Source organism: Peromyscus leucopus, chromosome 7, assembly GCF_004664715.2.
Source record: "Peromyscus leucopus breed LL Stock chromosome 7, UCI_PerLeu_2.1, whole genome shotgun sequence".
Lineage (NCBI taxonomy): Eukaryota > Metazoa > Chordata > Mammalia > Rodentia > Cricetidae > Peromyscus > Peromyscus leucopus.
This window is the reverse complement of record NC_051069.1, coordinates 5764004-5789463: the sequence shown is the minus strand read 5'-3', so window position 1 is coordinate 5789463 and position 25460 is coordinate 5764004. Positions and strand designations below refer to the sequence as shown.

At 43.5% G+C, this 25460-nt stretch overlaps 1 protein-coding gene across 1 annotated transcript in view; it reads right to left on the bottom strand.

Annotated features, from left to right (window-relative positions):
- Rab8b (RAB8B, member RAS oncogene family) overlaps positions 1-12888 on the bottom strand; it is a 72339-nt gene extending 59451 nt beyond the window's left edge. Inside the window, exon 1 of the mRNA XM_028866150.2 lies at positions 12668-12888. Within this exon, the coding sequence (XP_028721983.1) occupies positions 12668-12791 (124 nt within the window). The 5' untranslated portion in view covers positions 12792-12888. The remainder of the gene's footprint in view (positions 1-12667) is intronic.
- Positions 12889-25460: the final 12572 nt, after the last annotated feature.

Below are 25460 nucleotides of genomic sequence, written 5' to 3'. Positions count from 1 at the left end.
AAAAGCCCAAGTTCTTTTACATAAACTTTGGGTTTTTCTGTCTACTCTCCCACTTTGTCATTGGTTATAACTTGGATCAGAGCTCTGAAAAAGACTCTAGACTCTTCTAGCACAAGATCCCCTTCTGCACAGGAAGAAACAAACACCCAGAAGGTTCGCTGGCTTGCCTGAAGCTTTGTAATGACTGTCTTTCCCACAGTACAATAATGCCGCTGTACACTCTCAGACATCACAGGAGCCAACCTGCACCAACATGCACCATATAAACTGAGAGTGTGGTGGCTGAGCGTGCCCAGGTGCAAGTTCATGCGACAGAGTAAATGGGCTTGTCACATCAAGTATAGCTGCTCACGCTCTTCTTTGTCCCGGCTAACAGTGGTGTGCTGGAGGCTCAAAGTTAGCAAACAAGCCAGATGTAGGTCTACTTTACAATACCACTAAGGAAAACTTTGCCAAACAGGGTTCTTGAAACAAAGCCAGAGTTAGACAGAATTTCGCCCTCAAAAAAGGACAGGCTAACAGGAAGATAAACCTGACTTGAAGAAGGAAGGAAGCTCACAATTAAGGTAGCTGTTCCTAGCAAATTACAGCCTATATAAGGCCAAGCCCACATAAATAAAACAAGCCAACGGAGAGACAACGCAGAGATTTCTGATATAATTAGTTCCCTTTTCACCAGAGTAGGGTTCATAATTAAACCCTGGCCCCTCCTGCCCCCATTCTGCTATGCACATATTTGATTGCCTCCTAAAGGATTAGGTTAGTGGCTAAGAGACGTCTTGAAACCACAAGTCCACTGATTTCCCAAGCCAACAGGCAACATACGCACATCTGCATTAGCTGCTGCTGGGACCTGTTAAAAGGGGATTGTTCGTGTTCCTGCTCAGCACACTTAAGGTTTTGTGGGTTCATTACACAGTTCTTCCAGACCACTGAAAGGAGCTGTTCCTAGGCCTAAATGCTCAGACATGGAAACTCATAGAAAATTCCAGCAGCCACTTTAAGAGATTCAGCTTGCCATGGACAAAGGGCCCAGAACTGGTGTGAGCCTCAGCTTTGGGCTCCATTACCTACTTACAGGACTGACAGTCATTCTCCTCCAAGAGCCGTGCATTCCTCACCTAGGACATGGCAATCATCATCGCTTCACATCTTCTGGGGCAACGCTGAGGGTTATATACAGGAACAGGAGTGGAAACACTCTGCCAATAGTAAAGTCCACGTGGGGGAAGACGTACCTGGGATTGCTAACCCTAACTGGCTTCTCTGGGTGACACCCTTCTATGGCTCCCTGCTGCCCTCAGGCTCAGGCCCAAACTCTTGACTAACGAGGCTAAAAAGTTTCTCCCATTCTGCTCTAGCACCCTGTACCTTTACCTCTGGTCACATCCTCTCCCACCGGCTCCGGTGCCGGAGTTCCTCCAGGAAGCTTTGCTGGCCATGCAGGCAGTAGCCCCTTGCCCAGAAAGTCATCCCTCCTTCCTCTCTCCCATTCCACTAACTCACCCCTCCTTCGGACTCTGATGAGTCTGCGTGCGATTTTCTCCTGTAAGCTCTTCTCAACCTCTCTCTGGTGCGTTCATAACACCATTTATATACCCTGCTGCAGCCTTTCCTATTGGTCTTTCCTATTAAAATGACCTGGATACTCTTCATATTTTCCATTCTCAAAGTTTTTCAGACCCAAACCAAAAGTGACTGTGGCTGGCAAGATGGCTCACAGTAAAGTGTTTGCCATGCAAGTACCTGAGTTTGACCCCCAGAGTCCACATAAAAACCTGGGCATCATGGCATGTGTTTATAATCCCAGAACTGGGCAGGCAGGGGCAGAGGCAGAGACAGGAAGATCCCTGGTCCTTGCTGGCTAGCCAGCTTAGCTGAATCAGCAAGTCTCAGGTTTAATGAGAGACTCTGTCTCAAAATCAAGGTTGAGGGGCTGGGGATTTAGCTCAGTGGTAGAGGCAAGTGCAAGGCCCTGGGTTTGGTCCTCAGCTCTGGGGGTGGGAAAAAAATCAAGGTTGACAGCAACTGATGAACAACTGAGGCTGACCCCTGGCCTCTACATATGAGCACACTCACATGCACACCCACAAATGTGGATGATGGAACAAATAGAGAGAAAATGCTGCACTTGACCCAAGTAGCTGACTAGCTACTAAATTCGCTACACAACTTCATAAGCAATGAGACCTAGTTCAACCCTAACCCAAGCTGCTCCTTTTTAAAACCCAAAAGTAAACAGAAAATCATATGTCCTGGAGTCCAGACCTCTGACTTTAACCCCTTCTTTTTTCTTCTACAAAATGGTTAACCACATCCAAACTGCATGCTAAACCATTAGTTTCTGTTTAAAGTAAAAGAACTGAAGGCAGATGAGGTGTGAGAGAAAGAGCCACGAAATCAGAAAGTCCATGCTCATGACAGGCTTAAAAACGCCACACAATCTCTTCAGAGCTAGAAACCTTTAGCCACCCTACAAGAGCAACACGAGGCTCCTGCTCCTTCCTTCTGCCTTCTGACGTGTCGAACACTAGTGCCCACTGGTGAGAAGAAAGCACAATCATTAGCTGCAGGATGCAAAGGGAAGTTTATTTTTTCTCTGATTTAATATACTAGCAAAATGCTGCTGCCAGGGGGACTCTGAAGACAGGGAAGCTAGCAATCTTTACTGCTAAGGAAGCGGCCAGCCTAAGGTCCTTGAGAGGAGTTTGTGCAATAACGGATGGAGGACTGAATTTATAAGCAATCAACAAATAACAGTACAGTCAGTCATCACTCTTTCCTCGTGTGTGTGTGTGTGTGTGTGTGTGTGTGTGTGTGTGTGTGTGATTAAGGGGATGAGTATTTTATGATATCTCTTCCAGACAAACATAAGAAAAAAGCTAACAAGTCGATTTGGAAGCAGTGGAGGGGCGAGAGAGCTGGCTCAGTGGTTAAGATCATTTCTGCTCTTGCAGAGGACCTAGTTTCAATTCCCAGCAAGTTCCCAGCTTCCAATTCCAGCTCCAGGGGATCTGACTCTCTCTGACCTCCTCAGGCATCTGAACTCATGTGTGCATATAAAACTCACACAGGCACACATAAACAAAAAATAAATTAATCTTTAAGAAGCTCACCCTGTACGTGATCATCATTTTGGGGGATTGCCCTTCCATTTTACACTTGGCAAAATGCCTATAACTGGAAGGAAGCATGTAGCCACTGTATTGCACAATATTACAGGCTGTATTTACAGTAACTAAGACCATTTAAACAAATAAAACAAACAAACAAAAAAGTGCTAAATTAAAGGAGAGCAAAACCTAAATTTACAATGTAATGGTATTTATCAAGGCTGAAGACTGAGACACCAAGACGGTATATTGATGGTAATATACATACAGGTTTTATATTTTAATTTACAGTGGAATTTTATATATAGGAAATTAGTTAATTTGAAATTTTCCATAAAATTTTCATACTGTGGGACTAGAATATTTTAAAACTCCAGGTGGTGGTGGTGCACTCCTTTAATCCCAGCACTCGGGAGGCAGAGCCAGGCAGATCTCTGTGAGTTCGAGGCCAGCCTGGTCTACAGAGCGAGATCCAGGACAGGAACCAAAACTACACAGAGAAACTCTGTCTCAAAAAAAAAAACATAAAACAAAACAACAAAAAAAAACAATGTAAGTAAACAAAATAGGAAATGCACCAACTTAAATATTCTGGGTAACAGCCTCATTCCCATGTCATTGCTCAGTGCTGCTGGAACTGAGACAAACACTGTTTTTCTACCATCCAGCTCTAAACAATATGGAAGGGTAATAGCAAGCAAAGGTCACTACTGATTCTCAGCTGCTAGGCCGGAGTTTCCAAGTCCTCACCCAGTGGTTAACTTCGGCTGCCAACAGCAAGCAAGACACCGAAGAAGGAACCACAGAGACTAGTAGAAGGGCACAGAGAATGGTCTTCAGTCTTTTCCTCTTCCAAGCCACGCCCTTCTCCCCAAGCACAGTAGGAGTGGGGTGCTAACAATGGTCAGTGAAATGAGAAAGTAACCCACATCACTTCAAAAATGGAACGAAGAACTCTCAACAAAGAGGTGTTTTCTAGCTGTATCAAAGATTTTATCAGGGTACTTTAGAAGAGAAAAAGGTAGACTTCCTTGTTGAAAACCATACAAAGCAACCCACCCCCATCCAGATTCATAAACAACAAACAAGCAGGGTACAGCTGGCCACTGGTATCTCACAATGCAAACTTTTCACCTTTCTAATGGTCTTTATGTAGCTACATGTGTTTAGGGAGATAATGAATATTTCGTAACACCTAGTCCAGATAAGCATTGCATCATGTCATAGAAAATAAATGTATAATTCAGCTTTGAATTAGTTTACCCTATATTTCAAAACAGAACTTGATCAATCTCTAAGATTGTCCTTCGACTTTATACATCAGGAAAAATATCTGTGATTTATTAAAATAAGTACTGCCTAGTTCTTCAACAAAACAGCAAAATGAAATATGATGTGAGAAGCCCTGCCAGTCCAAACTCCAGCAGCCAGAAGCTTTGGAACTTTACATAGTACCTAACCTCTCTGTGGTTGGTTTTTATCAGGATGAGGTGGGAGTCCACACCTAACTCTGCTTCTGCAAAGTACCTGGAAATTGTGCCATGCTGCCACAAGCTGCCAAATGCCACTGTGGTCTATGTCAGTAACCACACACCTAAATTTGATGAACATGATACCATGAAGAGCGTTAGCATTTACTCTGGGAGCCAAGAAATAAAATTCTGGACTGAGGAGGGAAAGAGCTCCCTGGGAAACATCCAAAGGTTCAGCAACAGGTAAATACCAAAGTGCCTAATTAAGCCGGGCTAGGCCCTACAGGTAAGGCAGCGAGAAGGCAGCTTGCGAGCTACTGAGAAAGCTTCCCAAAGGAGACTCTGAGCAACCAAGCATCAAAAAACACATAATCAGTTCTTTCTCAAAGAAGCCATTCCTTTCAGGTTCTTATTCGTTCAATTGAAAATTTAAAAAAAAATCCCCTAACTTCAAAATTGAGCATAGAAACCATTTGTAACTCCAATTCCAAAGATGTGACACCCTCTACAGGTACCTGTAATCACACGTGAATATATACTCAAACAAACACACAAATAAGAAAAATAAATAAATCTTTTAAAAGAAAAAGGGCACAACATTCCATACAACAAATCTAATAATTACTGTCTAATGTTTGTTAGTACTGAAATTTAGTCATAACATGTCGCACGGCCAACAGCTCCTTGGTCATGTTAGAAGATAGCATATGTGTAGGAAGGTGCCACCCTTACTTCCCCATGACAGACAGATGTTAGGACTCCATCATCATCCTCTGTCTTGCTGGGCTCAGCCAGGACCTCAGCTCTCCACAGAACACAGCATTCCAGCAAGCCAGAGCAATCCACCACCATCAGTGGCATTTCCCTCCCAGCGCTGTGTGCTCCTCACTCTGTTCTGCTGAAGCCTCCCAGCCCAGCTGCGTACCCCTCAACACACTATGCCAAAGGACTGCACTGAGTCTTTAAAGAAAGTTACCTCATGAAAATTTCACCTCAAGAAATGCCACAAAATGGCAATTTCACTGACACCATAAAATAGTAATTTCTTTCCTTTAAGAACGACAGAAAATATAACTGCACACATTAGTTTTCCTCTAGATATAGGCTATCCCAGTGTATATAATCGGTCCTTTATAAGCACATACAAAAATCAATGTTTTAAAATAGAATTTGGTTGTACTTGGCCCAAGAGCCCAGCCCATTCCTAATCCACTCACTACCCTGTGACTCAAACAAGCGCTGTGCAGAACACAGACACAAACACAGCTCCATCTGCTAATTAAAAATGGGCACGAAACTGTTAACAGGCATCTGTTGCATTGTTTGAAGCTAATGGGCAGAGACAAAGCTGAAATGGCTCTTCTAATGCAAACCCAGTGATTTCACTCATTTTCTGTTTGGTATTTATGAGAGTGGGGGGTTGGAAGCAGAGTGTTAAAATGGCTTATTATGTACACCAAGAGATAAGCGAAATTGCTTTCATATTCTAAAACTGATTACAGGGAAGCAAACAGCATTTTACACTAGAGAAGATAGCATTTCTATATTAACAAGTCAAATAGAACATTTTTATCTTAATTCAGATATAATCTAGTCATGTCGAACACTATGAAAGAACAACAAATTCAGGCAATGCTGTCTTTACAGTCTGTAACCGCTTTCACAATTCATCCATCTACCCATTCATTCACTGCACAGTCCTACAGAATAGGCCTTCGAGATTTACTAAGTGATTCTGACTTGCTTCTTGCCTTGGAAAACTCAAAGACCCTGAAAAACACACACAGATGATCACACTCCATCACTGATGATTCAACTAAGGCCTAGAACAACCTACTCATGCTAGGCCATGAATCTAGGAAGAGGATGCAAACCTATCTGACTTGGGACCTGCTGCACCTCTGAATTCATCATACCATCTCCTTGCCACTACAGATGAACCATTCTGCTTCACCGACCTAGGAACTGAAAATTTTACTCACGAAAACACAGTCCTGATGAAGGATCCATTTTCAAATACTGTGACCACCAAACATCCCTGACCACCATGCCTGGTTTGTAAGGAGGTGGTTCACAAGCCTTATCTACCCAGATATGTCTATTTTACCTGAACCACAACACTGGTTAATTACCTTTGAACTACCCATAGGTTTGTGTTTTTCTAAGAAAAAGTTCAGCCTATCTTGAGGGCAAGATTTTCCACCATGGCAATGATAACAATGCAGCTGAGCCACACACATTCCCTTGGCCCAGCAGGCCAAGGTCCACACCACCCTCTACCACCTCCCCTTCAGGCCCTTATTCGAGGCTCCTACCTGGCCTCTTTGAGCTTGCACCCTGACCCAGGCAGGAGCAGTAGATAATCTCACTATGTACTTCTCGAGTCATCTTTCCATAGCTACATATACCTCATACTCCACAATCTGACTCACTACCTAGCATCTACTCCTCCATCTGGAACCCTCTTCTCATCCTGCTATGAGAACCCTTGCCTGAAAAATGTTCCAGGTGCCGGTTATGACACACAGGAGTGCTGATCTGCAGCACGGAGCTGCAGGCAGGTGGGCAGCTCGTGACCCTGAGGCAGTCCCAGGCCAGGCCTGCCTGCAACTTCCGACTATCCTCATTCCAGCTCCATCCTTCCTTTCAGATTCACTTCAGCAATGAACCACTAAGTTTCTCCCGGTCTTCAAGACTAAACTACTTTGCTCTAAACAATATCCAAGCTGGTCCCCTCTAGCTTTTTTCAGTAGATACAGACAATGTTCCTGTGGTTGCCAAGTAAACCCGACCCCTACTCACTGCCTGCAGAAGGGTGGCTGATGCTCTTTAGTAAAGAACACTTAGGACAGATCCACATTCATACCCAACACTCAGTTTCCCCGTGCCTGCATTTCTAGAAAGGTTTCCTCATCACAGAGAGGAGTGTAACCCTTTATCATCCACTACTAAGTTCTACTTCTGCCTAACATTGCTATCAACACTAGCACTGAGATGGGAAGCCTACCCAAGAGCTCTGGAAGAGCATAATGACATTAAAATAAGGCTTTATGCACAAAATGTTCAATCTGAACTTGCATGTTCTTTGGTATTTTGGCTTGAGAAGTTGAAACCAAGGAAAACAACTCTGAAAATTAAAATCAACTTCCTCTATGTATCTGGCTTATGCTCAGCCAGATGTTGATATCATCTTGGATAAGAATGTAAATATGACAGTTTGTTTTTCAGTCAGTAAGTCTTGATAAAAGTTTTGAAATGAGAACAATCAAAAGCAGGGGTCAACACACTTGCTCTACAAAGGACCAGTCAGTAAATAACTTTGTGGGTCACATATCATCTTTGTTGTATATTCTTCGCTGTTTTCATCTTTAAAAACTTCTTTTAAAAGGTAAAAAAAACAAAACAAAAACCCCATTTGGCCCATGGGCTACCCTGCGTTAACTAAATCAAAGGCAAATGATCCCCAGACAAGAATACAATGTTACAGAACACAAGGCCTAAAAGGGTTCTGCTGGCATTTATCCCAACGATCACCAGTGTGGGGCTACAAAAATGATTTCATGAGTTCTTTCACACATGGAAGGAATGTTGATGGCGGGGTGCACTATGATCTCTTGACCTGAAACTCCAGGCCTGGAAGAAAGGGCAAAGGCTGTGTGCCAAGTTATTATCCCCATATAGAGTCTCCCAGAACTGTTTCCCTTAACAGAATGCTAATGGAAGTGGAAACACCTTACCTCCCCCCACCACACACACATAATCTAATTACTCTCTGGAAAATGTGGCTTTACAGACAGGATCACACTCGTCTGCAATAATGAGAGGGATAAAGACTTGGGTTTGAAGCTTCACCAATGGTTCTGCTGAAGAGTTTAGCATTTGTAAGGCTGGGCCAGGGCGTAAAGTAGATAATTTCTACAACTCTCTGATGTCAAACAATGACTATACTAAATAATGAAACCACTCAGGAAATACCTAACAGGAAGAAGGGGGCGGGGAGGAGGAGAGACCTAGAAGGGAATTGGCTTAGAAGGCCCCATTACAGGGCAGAGTTGGGTTCTCTCTCTGCTCTACCAGCACCTTGTTCAATACCAGGCCATTTCAAGATGTCAGGGTAACTTCGTGTCAATATTAAAATCACCCACATCCCACAGGAAACAATATATAGTGAACAGTATCACCAGTTCTAACTGTCTTAATATTCTATTTAAAGGTATTTATCTGAGTGTTAATTATGATTATGTAAGGGATGGGGCTGAAGCCAATAAAAACCTTTTCAATTTTCCAACATATAAGCTAAAAAGCTAGTGAGTTGGTCTGGGGCATTACACCCATAATTTCAAGTGACTTAAAGCATCCTTACTCCACCATTAGCAGGTATTATCTGACTGATAGACTAAAAGATTCCGAGTAAGTCACGTGAAAGAAAATCTACCTTTTATCATGCCAAAGAACAGAAAGCATTCAAAGTGCCAAACCTTAGAGAAAGAAAAAGAAAGTATAGGAGACAATTCTACCTAGAATCAAAATGACTGTCTCCTCTTTCATGCTGACCAAACCCCCATCCAAACAGTCGAAAGATGGAAGATTCCCGTTTTAACAAACACTTAAACACTGGCGAGACACAACTAAAATGAAAGCATTATCTTCATAGTAAAAAGCAGACACGGGACGTATCTGCCAAATACACACACACACACACACACACACACACACACACACACACACACACACACCAGGACTTCAGAGGGGATCCTTCCTGGGGCGTGGCACTTATCAAGTCTGTCAGCAATGTTACAAGAAGACCTTGGCAAGCCCAGGAGTTTACACAAATGGACACTTAAATTACGATGGGGAAGGACGGGTTACCAACTGTCACCTCAACAACTTCAGATCACCTGGAGATGCATCTGGGGCTTGGCGGGGAGTGACATGGTTGTTAGAGATGTGACTACTTCAAGTCTGGGTTTGTGGTCAATGAGGAGTCTGTGGAACTTCTCACAAGAGTGGGCCAACTTCACCCTACTGTTCAAGAGTAACTGCAACCGCCAAGCATCTCAGCTGCCGGTATGTAGGTTCTCTGGCTGTCTCCTACCACATCCTGTTGGAGCTCTGGGGCTAAGCAAGAGCCTGGGATTTCCCCCTCCTCCCTAGCAACTGAAGAACAGCTCGAAGCTTCTTTTTCACCACATTCTCCACACAGAAAGTACAAAGATCAAGAGTTCCCATGAGATTCACCATGCAATATCTATCTCCTAATCTAAGCAGTTATTAATGTTTTCATAATTCCAACCCTCCAAATATGCTCATTTCAATCATTAAAAACAATCCACTCAAAAAAAAAAAGATTCTAATCCTTCACTGTGAAATGTAATATACTACACACACACACACACACACACACACACACACACACACATACACACACACACATCAGGAGGAGGGCTAGGGATTAAATCCTGGGCCTCACCCATGTTAAGCATATACTATACCACTGAGTTAAACCCTCCCAGAAAAGTGATTTTTAAAAAATACTATGGGGTTGGGGATTTATAGCTCAGTGGTAGAGCACTTGCCTAGCAAGTGCAAGGCCCTGGGTTCGGTCCTCAGCTCCGTGGGGGTGGGGGGGGTGGTAAAAAAAAAAAGAGAGAGAGAAAAATACTATGTTCAGAGGTAGTAAATAGCCTTACAGAAAATGTGGCACAGAGTGTGGGGGAGGTGGACTGACTAGCAAATCTATTTGGGGGAATACAAAGAATTTAACAAACTGTATCAGTGAGATTTATTCACTTTCTTTTTATTTTTTCCTTTAAAAAGGTTTATGGGTATGTGTGTGCACCTGTGTTTGAGATGTATACACGTGAGTGCAGCTGTCCAGAGAGGCCAGAAGAGGCATCTGTTCCCCTGCAGTTGGAGTTCCAGGCCAATAGGTATTTGTGACCCACCTGATGTGGGTGCTGGGAACTGAACTTGCGTCCTCTCGGAGAGCAGCCAGCACTTTGCCCTGCTGAGCCACCTCTCCTGCCCCAGTGTCACTCACTTTCAAGGCAGGAGCAAAGTTCTGAGAGTCACACACAGAGTAACCAAGGCCTCCCCACTCAACTCGTTAGAAACCGTCCTTTCCCATCTGCACTGCAGTACGCAGTCAGCACTCAACAGGAGTTATTTGGAGTTTTGAAATTGATACCAAAAATGAATGTCCTTTAGTAGCTGTACCAGCTTCCACCAAGCCTCTTACAAATACACTTGCGAGATGCGAGATGACATTTAAAATCTGCTTCCTCAGAAAAGAAAAGTCCCACTCAAGACTAACTGCCAAGAACTTGCAACTCAAACTTCCTTAAGCCAGACGTCACAACACCCAGATTTCCATTCAGTCTGTATGAAAGAAACCAAGACTATACCTACTTAAAAGAATATACAAATATTTAAACACAGATGTTGTTTAGTTTTTTTAAATTCAAGTATATGAGTGTTTTTTTTTTCCTGCACACATGTATGTGCACCATGTAAATGTCTGGTCCCCACAGAGGCCAGAAGAGGGTGTTGGATCCCATGGAACTGGAGTTACTGGCAGTTGTGAGGTGCCAGATGGGTGCTGTGGACAAAACCTGGGTCCTCTGTAAGAGCAGCAAATCACTGAGGCAACTTTCCAGCCACTTAAACATCCTTATTACCAACACACTAATTCTCCATTGCTTGTGGATCACTTTGAAAACCATTTGAAAAACACCTAAATAAGCTAGTATTAGAGGCTGGAAAAATCACCCACACAATCAAAAAGTTGATTCTTAGGGTACTTAATTGACTGCAGCAATTTAACAAGAAAAATGTTAAGGTTATTCTACAGAAAGTTTAAAACCAGTTTTGATTTGCTCTTCAGTTTATAAGTTAAAGACTCTGTTACCTGAACACAATGTCTTTTACTAGAAATATAAGAAGGATAGCTCCCAGAGAGAGCGGTAATTTTTTTTTTCTTGAATCAATTAGAAGTAATTGGGAAATATATAGTATGTTGTGATTCACCTAAAAAGTAATTAGAATCAAAGGAAACGATACAGGGGGGCAGGAGAAATTTGTATTTAATCACGTGTCTTAGACATTACTAAATACTCAAGCTCAAGAATTTAAAAAGTTGAGACACACTGCTTCCCAAGACACGGAGTGAAGGGGTGAACTTATATTTCTGACCACATCATCCCCAAAAGTCGCCAGCCCCCTTAATACCTATTAATACACAGAAGAATTTAACACTCCATAGACATTACTCCATCATTAGTCACTTTTAAAATCCTGATTCAGAGAAGTCAAGAGAAAATGGAAACCAGCGTTCCTAGTAACTGGGGAAAGTCCTGCGCCCCATGTTTTCCATTTCCTCTCTTCTCTGCTCAACCCCTGCACTACATCCTCTGTTTCCGCTTCTCCTTTCTAGCTAACACCCAGCTCTCCTTTACTTTCTCCGCCAAGCAGCCTCATGCTGCCCTCTGGTCCCCCTGAGCCCTTCTCCCACCTACAATTTTCTTCTGCATTTTCTCTTGGCATCTCTGTGCACACCTTTATAGCCCATGTCGCTTCATCCCTCGCCTCCTGAACATTCATTCATTCCCCCTCAATTCCCTTCTGACCGCCTAGTCTCACTTCTCTTGTCCCTGGTGTCCACTGTCCCTTTACTTCATGTGAAGCCCCTCAAGTCCTCAACCCTTCATTTCCCCCTCCACATTTCCTTCCTCTTTCCTTCTTTCCAATCCATGTTCGTATCCACTCTCCCCTTTCTCTCTTTCTGTACAATTTCCTGTGTTCCCCCGACTCTGTTCCTCTGGGACTCCTCCGCCGACGCCCCGGAGCCCCCTCGTGTCTCCAACACCCCTGGTTCCCGATTGCTCCGGTTCCCCTTCCTCGGCCCCGCAGCCCCGCGTCCCGCCCGCCCCTCTCGCCCTGGCCCTGCCGGCTCGCACTGCCCTCTCGGCGGACCCCGGGGTCTCCCTCCCGGGGCGTCAAAGCCCTCGCGTGCCCTCTCCCAGGCCCCCGGGCACCCGCCCCCCGCGTCTCAGCTCCAGTCCCGGGCCGCGGCCGCTCCCTCACCGATGGTGGAGATGAAGGTGGTGTTGAAGGCGTCCTCTGAGAAGCGGAACAGGAGGCAGGTTTTGCCGACGCCGGAGTCGCCGATGAGCAGCAGCTTGAACAGATAATCGTACGTCTTCGCCATCTTCTCGCTCCGGCCCTCTCTGACCGCGGAGAGCAAGGAGGCGGTGGAAAGAGGCGCCGAGGGGGCCTCGGGCGAGGGGGCGTGTCCGCCGAGCCGCCCGCGCCCCGCCCCGCCCCTAGCCCCTCCCCTTGGGAGAGACCGGCGCGCCCTCCCCCGCCTTGGCCAATCCGCCGGCGCTTTGTCATCACCTTCCGCGCCGCGAGGTTTTATGGGATTTGTAGTACTCTGGGAAAGCCTCGGGCGTGCCTGGCCGGGGCTGTCCAAGCAACCCCCGTGGATAACAAATCTGAGTGATGTGGGGCGGTATGCTAGGAGTTTCCACCCATACTGGGAAAAGACGCTTCGTTTCGAACTCCTCTTCTCTCGCCACGGGAACTTGACTTTGTTGTTTCTTTGTTTGTGGGCATCTTTCAAATCCAAGACTTCGGAATTTTAGTCCTGCAGTTCGCGCATCTAATTGCCTGGACCCGGAACAGCGAAGCTTTTCTTAGAGATGCCGTGGTCCTCGAAGTCTCCGGATTATCTGTAGAGTATTATCCAGCTTCTCCAGTTCCTGTCCGGTTCCTAGGTCCCCTTCCACAATTCTTCAATCATAGAGCTCAAAGAGTGATGTTACCCGGCTAACTTCATCTCCACTCGTGTCCTCTGAACTATAGGCCACAGCCAAATATGATGATCATTTTAGAGGATCTGCTTCACAGACAGCGCCCCGCTATCCACTGGAGGATGGATTTCTTTTTTTCATTTTTAAGAAGGAGCAAGAGAATGTGGGAGGGCTTGTGCTACAGCTCTGCATCTTGTAAAATAGCATCACCTGAGGCGGGAACTTTGGCCATGGAGATGGAGAGAATGAGATTTGGATTAAGTCTTGGCTAAAGCTACTTCACCCCTGCGTGAAATCTCGCAGGCTTGGCACATCTCAGTTTTCTCATCTGTAAAACTGATGTAAGACAAATTACTTCATAGGGTTGTAGTGAAAATTAAATACTGGATGTGAAAGCACTTTGAAAGTGTAGGTGTTAGCTGTGTTTAAATTTATCACTCCTCGGGAGGCTTTCAATTAATGGGTGGCAAAAGGAAGGGAGGAAACAGCACTTTGATGTATACAATTCAGTCCTTCATTTTATTACCCTAGACTAATTCTTTATTGTTCAGTCCTCTTTTATCTGCAGGTGGCAGAAACCCAGCCAGATCAAGCTCCCGTGAGAGTAGGGTTTACCGTCCCAGTCGTGTGGAAGGAGTGAGTAAGAGAACCAGGAGCTTTATCGTGGCAGAAGTCTCTGTCCAGTCTCTGCTTCATTTTCCGTTTTAATTTAAAAAGTCAAATACCAACAGCCAACACAGCCCCAACACACACACACACACACACACACACACACACACACACACACACACACTTACATTAGCAAAAGTCTTTGGATTCCTCAATAATTTTTAAGAGAATTAAGGAGGCCCTGCCGGACACCAAACTATCTGGGAATAACTAGGACAAATACTTACCTTAGAGGCAAGGAAATACCTTCTAGCAGAGGTTGTTACAGGAAGCAGTGGACTTAATCATTAGTTCAGGAAAAAGGAAAAAATAACTTGGATAGTTACTTGAACGAGTCAGCAAACTCCTCTAAGATGTATGTTGGATGCCTGTGACTCCATGTACAATATCAATGATGTTGTATGTCTGGTCCTATTGTGGCAGAAAATTTAGTTGGTCCTAATATTGACCTTCCCTTTCTATGTGGAGAGCAGATGAAAGGCATCATTCACACATACTTATTGACCACACAGTACCCAGAGGGCAGCAGCTGCTTCTGCTAACTTAGTATCTAATGTCTAGAGCATGCCTTAGGAAGAACTGAACTCCCTTTGGAGAAGGAACTCCTTCCCTCTGGCAAAGACATAACTCCTTTGCCCAAGCCAAGTTCTGAAGCATGCCTCTGAACTTGGCTTCACCCAGGGTCTGAGTAATTGTGGGTGGCTCAGTTCCATTCCATTGGTCCTCGTTCATGGAATAGAAGGAAGAAAGTCTTCAAAGATCACTGGAATCTTCTTAATTTATCTCTTTTAATTTAAATTTTTATGTTTATTTTCATTGTATGGGGGGGGGGCTTGTGTCATGGCCTATGTGTAGAAATCAGAGGGGTGGGAAATGTGTAGTTGGAATCTCTCCTTCCATGTTTACTTAGGTTTGGGGGATCAAACTCAGGTCATCAGACTTGCATGCTGAGCCACCTCACTGACCCTCTTCTTTCCTTTTAGGGGTTTGTGTCTATTGAAATACTTTGGAGGGAGGGGAGCTGGAAAGAAGGCTCAGTGGAGAAGAACACACTGGCTGCTCCCAGAGGATCCTGGCTGGGTTCCCAACACCCATGGGACACAACCATCCTTAACTCCAGTCCCAGGGAATCCAATACTCTCTTCTGGCCTCTGTGGGCACTGCACACATGTGGCACTGTGCACACACATACATGTAGCCAAAACACGCATACATATAAACAAAAATTTAAGGAAATAACTTTTGGTTCCAGTAACTTTCGACATAGTGGGATATGTCAGCTATTTTTTCTGTGGAAGGGCGCATACTTATACTTACATAGTAAAGAGCTAAGTTCAGAAGAGAAGTGAGAACTAAGAAATTCAAAGTCCCTAAATTTCCTTAGGGGAATTTTGTTAATTCTTGGGAATTTTTTTAAAAAATAATAATTCTGTCATATTTTCAGTTATTTGGCTTTTTTTCTACTACCAACTATGTATAATATTGGGACTTTCTAATCCTACATTTGTACACCAATGGTGAAGCATTCAGGCATTTTGATATATTGACATTATTTTAAAAATCAGATTTTTCCTTTCATTATGCATTATTGATCCTCAGATTTTGTACACTGGCATATTAGAGACCAGATTCATGGTAATAGTAACTGGGTACCATTGATTCTAAGGAGCTTGCTCAAAGGTCTCATCCTAAGTATTTATAGAGTTAGGGAGTAGCAGACAACAGATTCTGTGTTGACATTATTTTTCAATTTGATGATATTCTGCTCTAAAATGTCCCATTATAGTGATCCAAGGAAGACAGATATATCCATGCTTTTTGCCATTTGCTCATTCCTGTCATCACTGTAGAGAGCATGGACCAGCATGTTCAACTTAAGAAAATGCTGGCTAAAGCCTTTTGTGCTATAAGTATTGTAGATGAAAACTAAATACAGACATCTCAGGAATTTGCTTTGTGTGTATTTCATGACCTGAACAGACTCTCTTCCTAATTCTAGAAATCTCTTCTTTCCCCACTGGTGACTGAATCATGGTACTGACTCTTAGCCACAGAGAAGGCACCTGATCCAGACCGGGTCAAGTCTGAGTTCCTCTATGTGGACTTTTTTTTTTTTTTTTTTTTTTTTTTTTTTTTTTTTTTGGTTTTTTGAGACAGGGTTTTTCTGTGTAGCTTGGCGCCTTTCCTGGATCTCGCTCTTTAGACCGGGCTGGCCTCGAACTCACAAAGATCTACCTGGCTCTGCCTCCCAAGTGCTGGGATTAAAGGCGTGCGCCACCACTGCCCGGCTCCGTGTGGACTTTCTAATGAAGCAGATAACAATACCGAAAGGGTCTGGTGTGAGTCTGCAGCTTTGATGAGGGCTTGAGTTCATTTTTTGCATGCTCTTTTTCCTGGCCAGCTAGCTTTGCTCATGATAGTAAACATGATTGCCATGTTGTACACATTCAAGTATTACTATCTCCTTAGATGGCAAGGCCTCCCTACAAAAAACAACTATGACATTCTTGAGAGACACTGTATTCTCTGTGCAAAATTTTAGTATAAATTAAAAATTTGTTTTGAACCTGGCAGTGGTGGCGCACACCTTTAATCTCAACACTTAGGAGGCAGAGGCAGGTGGAACTCTGAGTTCAAGGCCAGCCTGGTTGGTGTACAGAGTGAGTTCCAGGACAGCCATGGTTACACAGAGAAACCTTGTCTTGAAAAAACTAAAAGCAAAAAGAATTTGTTTCAAAATGTGTTTATGTACATTGTGTGTATGTGTGTGCACGTTTGTGTGTATGTTGGGGGGCAGTGCATGCTACAGTGTGTATGTGGAGGTCAGAGGACAACCTCGGGTGTCAGTCCTTGCCTTCCATTTTGTTGAGGCAGGGTCTCTAATTGTTCACTTCTGCACATACCAGGGACGTGAGCTTCTAGGGATTCTTATGCCTCCACTTGTCATAGGTACACATTGAGATTACAGCTGCCCACTACTGATGCTGATTCCAGCTTTATCTGGGGATCCAAACTCTAGTCTTCAGACTTGCATGGAATGTACGTTATCCACTCAGCCATCTCCCCAGCTCAAGAATGTTGATTTGTTGATCCATGACACTTGAGTATGAGAAATGTTATCTTAAGGGAAACTAAATGTGGGTGAGACCTCTACTTGGCAAAGTAGAAATTAGCCACTATGAGGATTTTCTTCGCCTTGGCTGTATTCTAGAAGAACCCAGGTGCTTATGTGAGCCTAGTGTATTAAGGGTGAGTAGCCTCTGGGTGATGAGATTGCACCTTCTATGCTGATGCTTCTACCCAGCTACTCTTGGGTGCTGGTCCTCTGCCACTGGTTGAACACAGCTGTCCCAGTGGGCTACAAAGATGCCCTTCTTGGTCACTATCCTCACTGATGACTCAGCTGTGGCATAAGTCCTCTCTGTGTAATGGAAGAATTTGTATACTTCTTTGTCTTCTTGCTTCAGTCTTGGAACTCTTCTAGGAAAGAAATCTCACTAACTTCTTGGATCCCCAAGATACCCTGCTGGACACTTTATACACAATAGGTACTTGGGTAAGTTATTGAATGAATGAATGAATGAATGGACACTTTATACACAATAGGTACTTGGGTAAGTTATTGAATGAATGAATGAATGAATGAATGAATGAATGAACGAACGAACGAACGGTCAGTCAGTCAGTCATGCCAACCAATATGGCTAACTTTAAAAAAACAAAAGCCTTGGGAGAATTTGGGTTTTTACTGGCTAAAAGGCCTACATCCTTTGAGTCTCATCGGTATCTTTCTATTTATACTCTACTTTGTATTTGTTATTTGTTCTGTAATTACACTATTCATTGTTGTGTTTAAGAAATCAGTTTGATTATATGTTCTTCTTCTAGTTTGTCAAGATCTCACTGAAAGATAAGCCCTTAAAAATACCAATTCTCTTATCACCTGTGTGTCATCTAAAAACATTCCATTTGTTTAGTGATAGTCTGCTGGTATAATTCTATAATTATCCTCATCAGAGAGGGACAAGCTGTACTCTTCCACCCACTGATATTTCCTGAGCAATCACCAGGTTAATAACGTCTACTCAAACAAATATTCATTACGCTCACATTATAAAGCCAGCTCAGCAAGGCCACCTGGAGGTCACAGAAAAACCTGTCCTGTGGTCCCTGGCCTCAGTTTGTTCTCAGCTAGTGGAGGAGTGAGCAAACAAGTGAAAAGTTGAGTGACAAATGTGAGCAGACATTTTGCTGGTACATGTTGCGTGGGTCAAGGGACCATTCTGGTTGATTGCTTGGTTTTTAATTTCCATCAAATGCACCCGTTCTCATTGACTGGTGTCTGGTTTTAATATCTGAGCATCCATTCTGATTATTCAATCTTCTACCCTGATTAGCCAAATAGTAATGCCAAACCATGGCATATTTTCAATATTGCCACTTGATGCAAATGTTAAGTGAAATCAGATACTATTTTAAGAACTGATAAATGAAACTATTGTATCTGCTTGCCTAATGAGTCTCTCTACAAAGCTAGCCTCCTGTAACAAAGCCAGTATCTAAGGGATGGGAGGATATTCTGCATTCCTTAGAGCTGGGCTGATAACCATACTGAGGGAGGCTCTCTATGGAAAAGGCCCCTAGAATATTGGCAAGGGCCAAGGCCAATGTTCAGTTAAAGGCAAAACTTTTCTTGGGGGCTAATGGCAGAACCTTAGTCATCTACAATAAAGAAGGCATCCAAGTTGCAATATTCTGGATGTCTCTTTCTGAGTAGAAAATAGGTCTCAGGAAGGGGAGGGAAGGCTTAGCATGCCTAAAGCATAGCGCTACTCCAAGAGCATCGTGGAAGAAACCCATTCTAATTCCTGATAAATTATTTCTTTCTATAGTAACAAAGTTTCTAACAATAAAACGTTAGGGAGTTTCAGTCCTTTAATTAACCTAAGTATTGATTGCTACATTACAGGATTTTTGTGTCAGAGAAGGTGGAGGTCAGCAGCCAACTCTCTGGAGTCTGTTCTCCACTTCTACTGTATGTGTTACAGGAATTGAACTCAGTCCATCATGCTTACAGTATAAGCACTTTTACCTGCTGAGCCATCCCACTGGCCCCTTGTCATTTTTTTTTTCTTGCAGGGGTAGGTCTTAAATCCAGGGCTTCATGCTTGCTGCACAAGTATTCTACCGCTGAGCCTGTCCTACCCCAGCCTAAGAAAGTCATTTGGGTCAAATTTAAATAGACTTTGATCCAATAGCAAAGCACAGCTGTGTACCCTAACAGGTACTGAGATGCTACAGTGGGTAACTAAAACATTTTTAGGTCTTGAATCAGATATAGATGTAGTGACAAGAGAGGTTTAATCCACCAGCTCAGATGACATGCCTGGGTCCTAGCTCCTCCCTCTTGGTTTCATAATGCATATAATATGGTTACAATATGTTTTCATGAAACCTCTGGTCTCCTAACTTCTATATTGAATCAGAGAAGAATATAAACAACCTCTTCTCCAAGACTTTGAATTCATGCTCTGAAACTGAGTTCTACAGGTATTGATTGCCCTGCCCTAACATAATCAAAGAGAATAGCCTAAGTTGACTGGCTGAAGCTACTAGAATCGAGAGTGGGCTCAATCTCACCCTACACACAGAATTCTGTTAGATATAAAGAAGACCAGAGAAGCCACAAGTGAACATTAACACTTGGGTTTCAGCTGGACACAAAGGGACATTTGTGTCTGGTTCTGCCAAGTAGAGGAAGCACAGGGCTGAACTCAAGACCATTCCCACTCGTCATTCTCTTAAGCAGAATGACTGATGTTTAACTCGGAAGAAGGAAGCATGGCCTCCCTGAGGAGAGGGTGGATGGTCCAAAGCTGGGGTTAACCAGTTGGACAGTTGGGCCTGTTCCTACTCTACTTCAGCAGGCAGCTAAGGTTAAGATTAGGTTAAATAAATACTTGACAGTCTCGAATCTATCTGTCTGGCTCTGACAAGGCTGTCCTGTGACTTCGTCATCGGGTGACCTGGTTTCTGATCACAGCTCTGTCACTACCTTGGTGACCTTCAGAAGCACAACATTCCATCTCCTCGTCTGTGAGAGGAGGTGGAGGGAGGAACTGCATTATCCCTTTCCATCTGCTCAATCCTTTCTGCTCTTAGATTAATGTTCTTTTAACATTAGGGCTGAAGATCTGGACCTACAGACACTGGTCTCCTGGGCCACCCAAACACCCTGATTGAATCGAGTGGCCTCAGAGGTCTTCTGGGTCCATATAGTCTGTGGTGCCAGGAAAGTAGCTCATCACACCCAGTTCCTTGTTCTAAGTAATGTTCTATTTACTCTATGACTCAGTTATAAGTACTTCTCTCTTTACAAGGAGTTCAGAGTTCCAGTACTTTCTGAGGTGGCAATGGCTTATTAGGTTACCAACGATTGATTGGATTGTGAACTATGGGGTTAAAGAGAACAATTAAATTTGGTGCTGTAGATATGGCTCAGCCATTAAGAGCACTTGCTACTCTTTCAGAGGACCCAGATTCAATACCTGACCCATGCTGGGCAGCTCATAACTGCCTAAAACTTCAGCTTTAGGAGATCCACCATCCTCTTCTGGCCTCTGTGAGTACCTACACACAAGTGGCAGACACAAAGCACCCCACCCCCATTCTATTTTATATTTTGAGTCAAATCTAATCAAAGTCCTTCCTCCAGTTTGACTTAGCATGGATAATGGTTGCCTGAAAAGAAAAATATAAGCTTTTATCCCCCTAATTAAATAACAGCAAGGACTTGTAATCAGAGAACATGGTGGATTATTCCAGAACCTATGATAAAATGTCCTCTCTTTTTCTGAAATTCCTTTTCTCCCTGTTCAGACAGAACTGAAGGGTTAATGTAAAAATCAAGCCAAATTCTTTTACAATCAGAAAAATGATATCGGCAACCGAGTAGACTGCAAAAGAAATAAAGGGGACTAGGTAATTCTTGGGAGCCATCAGGAACACTCGGTGGAGAAAAAGTGCTAATGAAATCCCAATCACACCATGATTCCCACCTATTGTGTTCTGTGACCCAAGAAGCTGTACGGCCTAATGAGGCTTGTTGAGGGGATTATCATGTCTTATTTCTGCAGTGACTAGCTTAATATTCATTGAGGCTTTTATGAAACAGAGAGGTTTCCATATGTCTCTAGAGCAAAACATTTGTGTGTGCCATCTGCTCCTCAAGAGCGGTTTTGGAGAAAAAGAATGCAAATTGCTTAGTTCTTTAATTACTTTGTGGGTGAGCGACACTATAGTTGGGCCTCTGGAGAGAACACTGTTATTTCCTTAGTCACCAACCCCAAGAATTTTTGCTACAAGAAAACAACATGGAAAGATATAGAAGCCTAAAATTATTTGTATTGTTGTGTGTGTGTGTGTGTGCACATGTTCATGTGTGGGCTATGTATGTGTGAACGTGGAGACCAGAGGTGGATACCAGGTGTTTTCCTCGGTTATTTCCATTTTATTTTTTGAAACAGGGTCTCCCATGTGGCTCAGAACTCACCTGTTTGGGGAAGCTAGCCGGGCAGTAAGTCCCAGGAATCTGCCTTCTGCTGTGCCTGGTGTTTTCACATGGGTGCCGGGAATCGAACTCTTATCCTCATACTTGGGCAGCCAGCACTTTTTTTGACTGAGCCATCTCCCCAGGCCCTGTGTCCTTTTAAATCCTGGCAAAGATCACGTGAAATGACGTGCAAGGCATCTTCAAGCTGGTGTAAAGATGTCTGGGGGTCGGAGAGATGCCACGGAGGCTGGAGGGCCTGCGGCATAAGCTCGAGGTAAAGGACCTTAGTTTGGAACCCCAGCATGCATGTAAAAGTGGGCAGCATGTGTCTGCCATGCAGCATGTGTCTGCCATGCAGCATGGGGGAGGAGGGCCTGTTTGGGGTGGAGGCCTGGAGACAAGGGATCTGAATTTAAGCATGGATTAGTGGCCAGCACCCTTACCCACTGAGGCATCTCTCTGGACCATCTTCCCTTCCTCTCATTAGCTTCTTGGGTTGTGGATAATGGTTTAGTAATACAGCCATTAGTTAAAAGCTAGATACCATTAGAAAACACATTTCCGGGGCTAGGGATGTAGCTCAGTGGTAGAGTGCTTGCCTAGCTCGTGAAGTCCTGGGTTCAGTTCCTAGTACTGAGAAAAATTATATATTTACCATAAGTTTTCTATTCATCAGTCACTTCAACCACCAGAGTTTAGGGATGATGGTTAATTTTGATAGTCAACTTGACAGGCTCTAGAGTCACTTAAGGGGCAAACGTCTGAGCGTGTCTGTAAGAGAGTTTCCAGACTGGATAAACTGTGGAGAAGTGTGTCCTTACTTTGGGCAATACCACTTCAGGGACCAGGGTTCCAGATTTAAAAGAGGGGCAAAGAGGCAGAGTGAGCTGAGCAACAGCATTTCTCTGTCTCTGTCTGTCTCTCTCTCTGCTTCCTCACTATGGATACAATGTGACCAGCTGCCTCCTGCCCCACTACCACACCTTCCCGGCAGTGATAGACTGTAACCTCGGCCTGTGAACCAAAGTAAACTCCTCTTCAGGTTGTAATTGTCAAGTCTCTTGTAGCTGCAACAAGAAAAATAAAGAATACTTTAACCAAAAGTAGAAATTCCTGAGCTCGTCTTCAGGTTTCAATTCCTGTTGCCTTTCCTGTTTCCTGACAAGTGTTTCCCCTCATCAGTTGTCATAATACAGAATGTAAGAAACTGACAAGTAGAAGTGGTCAGGTGTGGCCGTTGACTGAGACTCCTGGCGGGCCACCTGTCCTCAGGGGACCACAGAGCTCTCAGCCAGTCTTCTGCTTCAGACATGATCGTTAGCAGTTTATTGCAGTGTTGGTCAAAGTGTGCACCTAAGCCACTGAGTGAATCAGCAGATGTTAGCCTGGGATAAGAAAAAGGGTTTCATGGTCAAAGCCTTTTGAGAAATGGTGCTATGGTAGTGTTCTGTCGGACCAGACCCTCGGAGCCTTTGCTACACTGAGGTTCACGGAGACTGTCCACAGCAGGGTGTGGCATACTGCACCCTTTTGATCATCTGGGACCTGTGTTCTACAGAATATAGGTTGGGAAACTGGTTTCATCTAAACCCTTCATTTGAGATACCGCGATACCAGACTGTGAAATCCTAATGTCAAAGATAAGGATCATGATGTTTACAGGAAACTGTCAGGAAGATGGGCAGAAGTCCTGACCAAAGACTCAGAACCCCCGCCCCTGCCTCCTGGGTTCTGCTGAGTCCCAGGGTGGCTCTGCCTGCTGTAACCTCTACCACCAGCACACCCACACAGAGGTCAGCCAAGGGGCCAAGGTCCCCAGCTACTAAAATAAAATTAAAATCACCATATATAGAAGCATATGTACCCAACATTCCAACAGTGAAAAACAACTCAACTCTTGTTTGCATATGTTTGTGTGTTATGAATGTACATGTGTTTGCACACATGTCAAAGATAGAGGCTGACGTCATCTATCTTCCTGAATCACTCTCCGCCTTACATACTGAGGCAGGGTCTCCCACTTGACTGAAAAACTCACCTATGGGCTATACTAGCTATCAGCTAGCCATGAAGATCCCATTTCCACTTTCTGCTCACTGTGTTAGAGGCAGGCCACTAGACCCACCTGAGATTTGCATGGGTGTTGAGGAGCCAAATTCCAGTCCTCACAATTACAGGGAGACATCCCTAACCCTGGCTGTTCAATGAGCATTTGGTTTGCTATGCTTTTGAGAAAAAAGCTGATGCCAAGTAATTAAGGTATTTCTGCTTTTTTTCTTTCTCTGTCTTTTGGATGAGTTATAAGGTATGTCAGCGGGTCCTATCCTACCCAGGTTAATTTCCTATACTGGCATTTAAAATGCTGTAAAATGATATGCCTGATGAAATATTGTTAGAGATGAATTATTTAAATCTCTTGATTAGGTGAATTAGATTCATATAGTATCTTTAATGATTAAGATGGGGTGTGACGTATATTAGGCATGCAAACCTAAAAAAATTATATTAATTAGAAATTATAATCTTTTAGCCGGGCAGTGGTGGCGCACCCCTTTAATCCCAGCACTCGGGAGGCAGAGCCAGGTGGATCTCTGTGAGTTCGAGGCCAGCCTGGGCTACCAAGTGAGTTCCAGGAAAAGGCGCAAAGCTACACAGAGAAACCCTGTCTCGAAAAAAAACAAAAAAAACAAAAAAAAAGAAAAAAGAAAGAAAAGAAAGGAAAAGAAAAGAAAAATTATAATCTTTTGATTGGGTTTTATTAACAAATTTAAATTATGGTACTGATACACAGCAATACTAATAGTATATGTACTACCTTATCAAAAATATCTCAAAGACAGAGTCCTTGATCTATTTGAGGTGGAGGAACATGAATTCTAGTTAATGCCTAAAAACTCAGGCATTTGGACACTCTTTATTTCAGACACTTGTCCCATAATGTAGAGTTTCTATATGTAATGATACACAAGTTCATTTCTAGATCTGACGTTTAGACACACAGGTTTAGAACAGAAGTGAGTTTGTAGATGTCAGGTCCTATCTTTCAGTTACTACTGGATTCCTCTTTCAACCATTCAATCTGCACTTAACCATCCCCCAAAGCCAGCATACATAATAATCCTGGAGAAATGTGTGATCCTGGAGGAACTTCTGGGTCATCAAAGAAAGATTAAGGCATGAGATTAAACTATTGCTGTGGAATATTAGTTTAAAATGTGTTACATTCATTTATGCTGTGGAACATTTATTTAATGATGCAAAGATGTGTTGCATTCTTTTATGTTGCATTTGTTGAACTCTGTGAAGCTGTGTTAACTTTGCCTGTCTAAAACATCTGATTGGTGTAGTAAAGAGCTGAATGGCCAATAGCAAGGCAGAAGAGAGATAGGCAGGGCTTGAGGCAGACAGAATAAATAGAAGGAGAAAAAGCAGAAAGGGAGGAATGAAAAAAGGAGGAGAGGAGGGCTCCAGGGGCCAGCCACCCAGCCAGTCATGGAATAAGAAGGAAAGAAAAGATATACAGAAATAGAGAAAGGGGAAAACCCAGAGACAAAAGGTAGATGGGATAATTTAAGTTAAGAAAATCTGGCTAGAAATAAGCCAGGCAAAGGCTGGGCATCTATAAGTAATATAAATGTCTTATGTCTCTGTGTGTTTATTTGGGAGCTGGGTAGTGGACCCCCAAAGAACAAAGAGTAAAGAATAAAAAACAAACAAACAAATAAAACCCTGCAAACTATAGTGTTTTTAGATTTTCTTTTTTGACATATGAAAAGTTATATTTGCTGCTTGTGTATACATGTATGTGGGTGCACCTGTGTGTGCGTGTGCATATGGAGGTCCT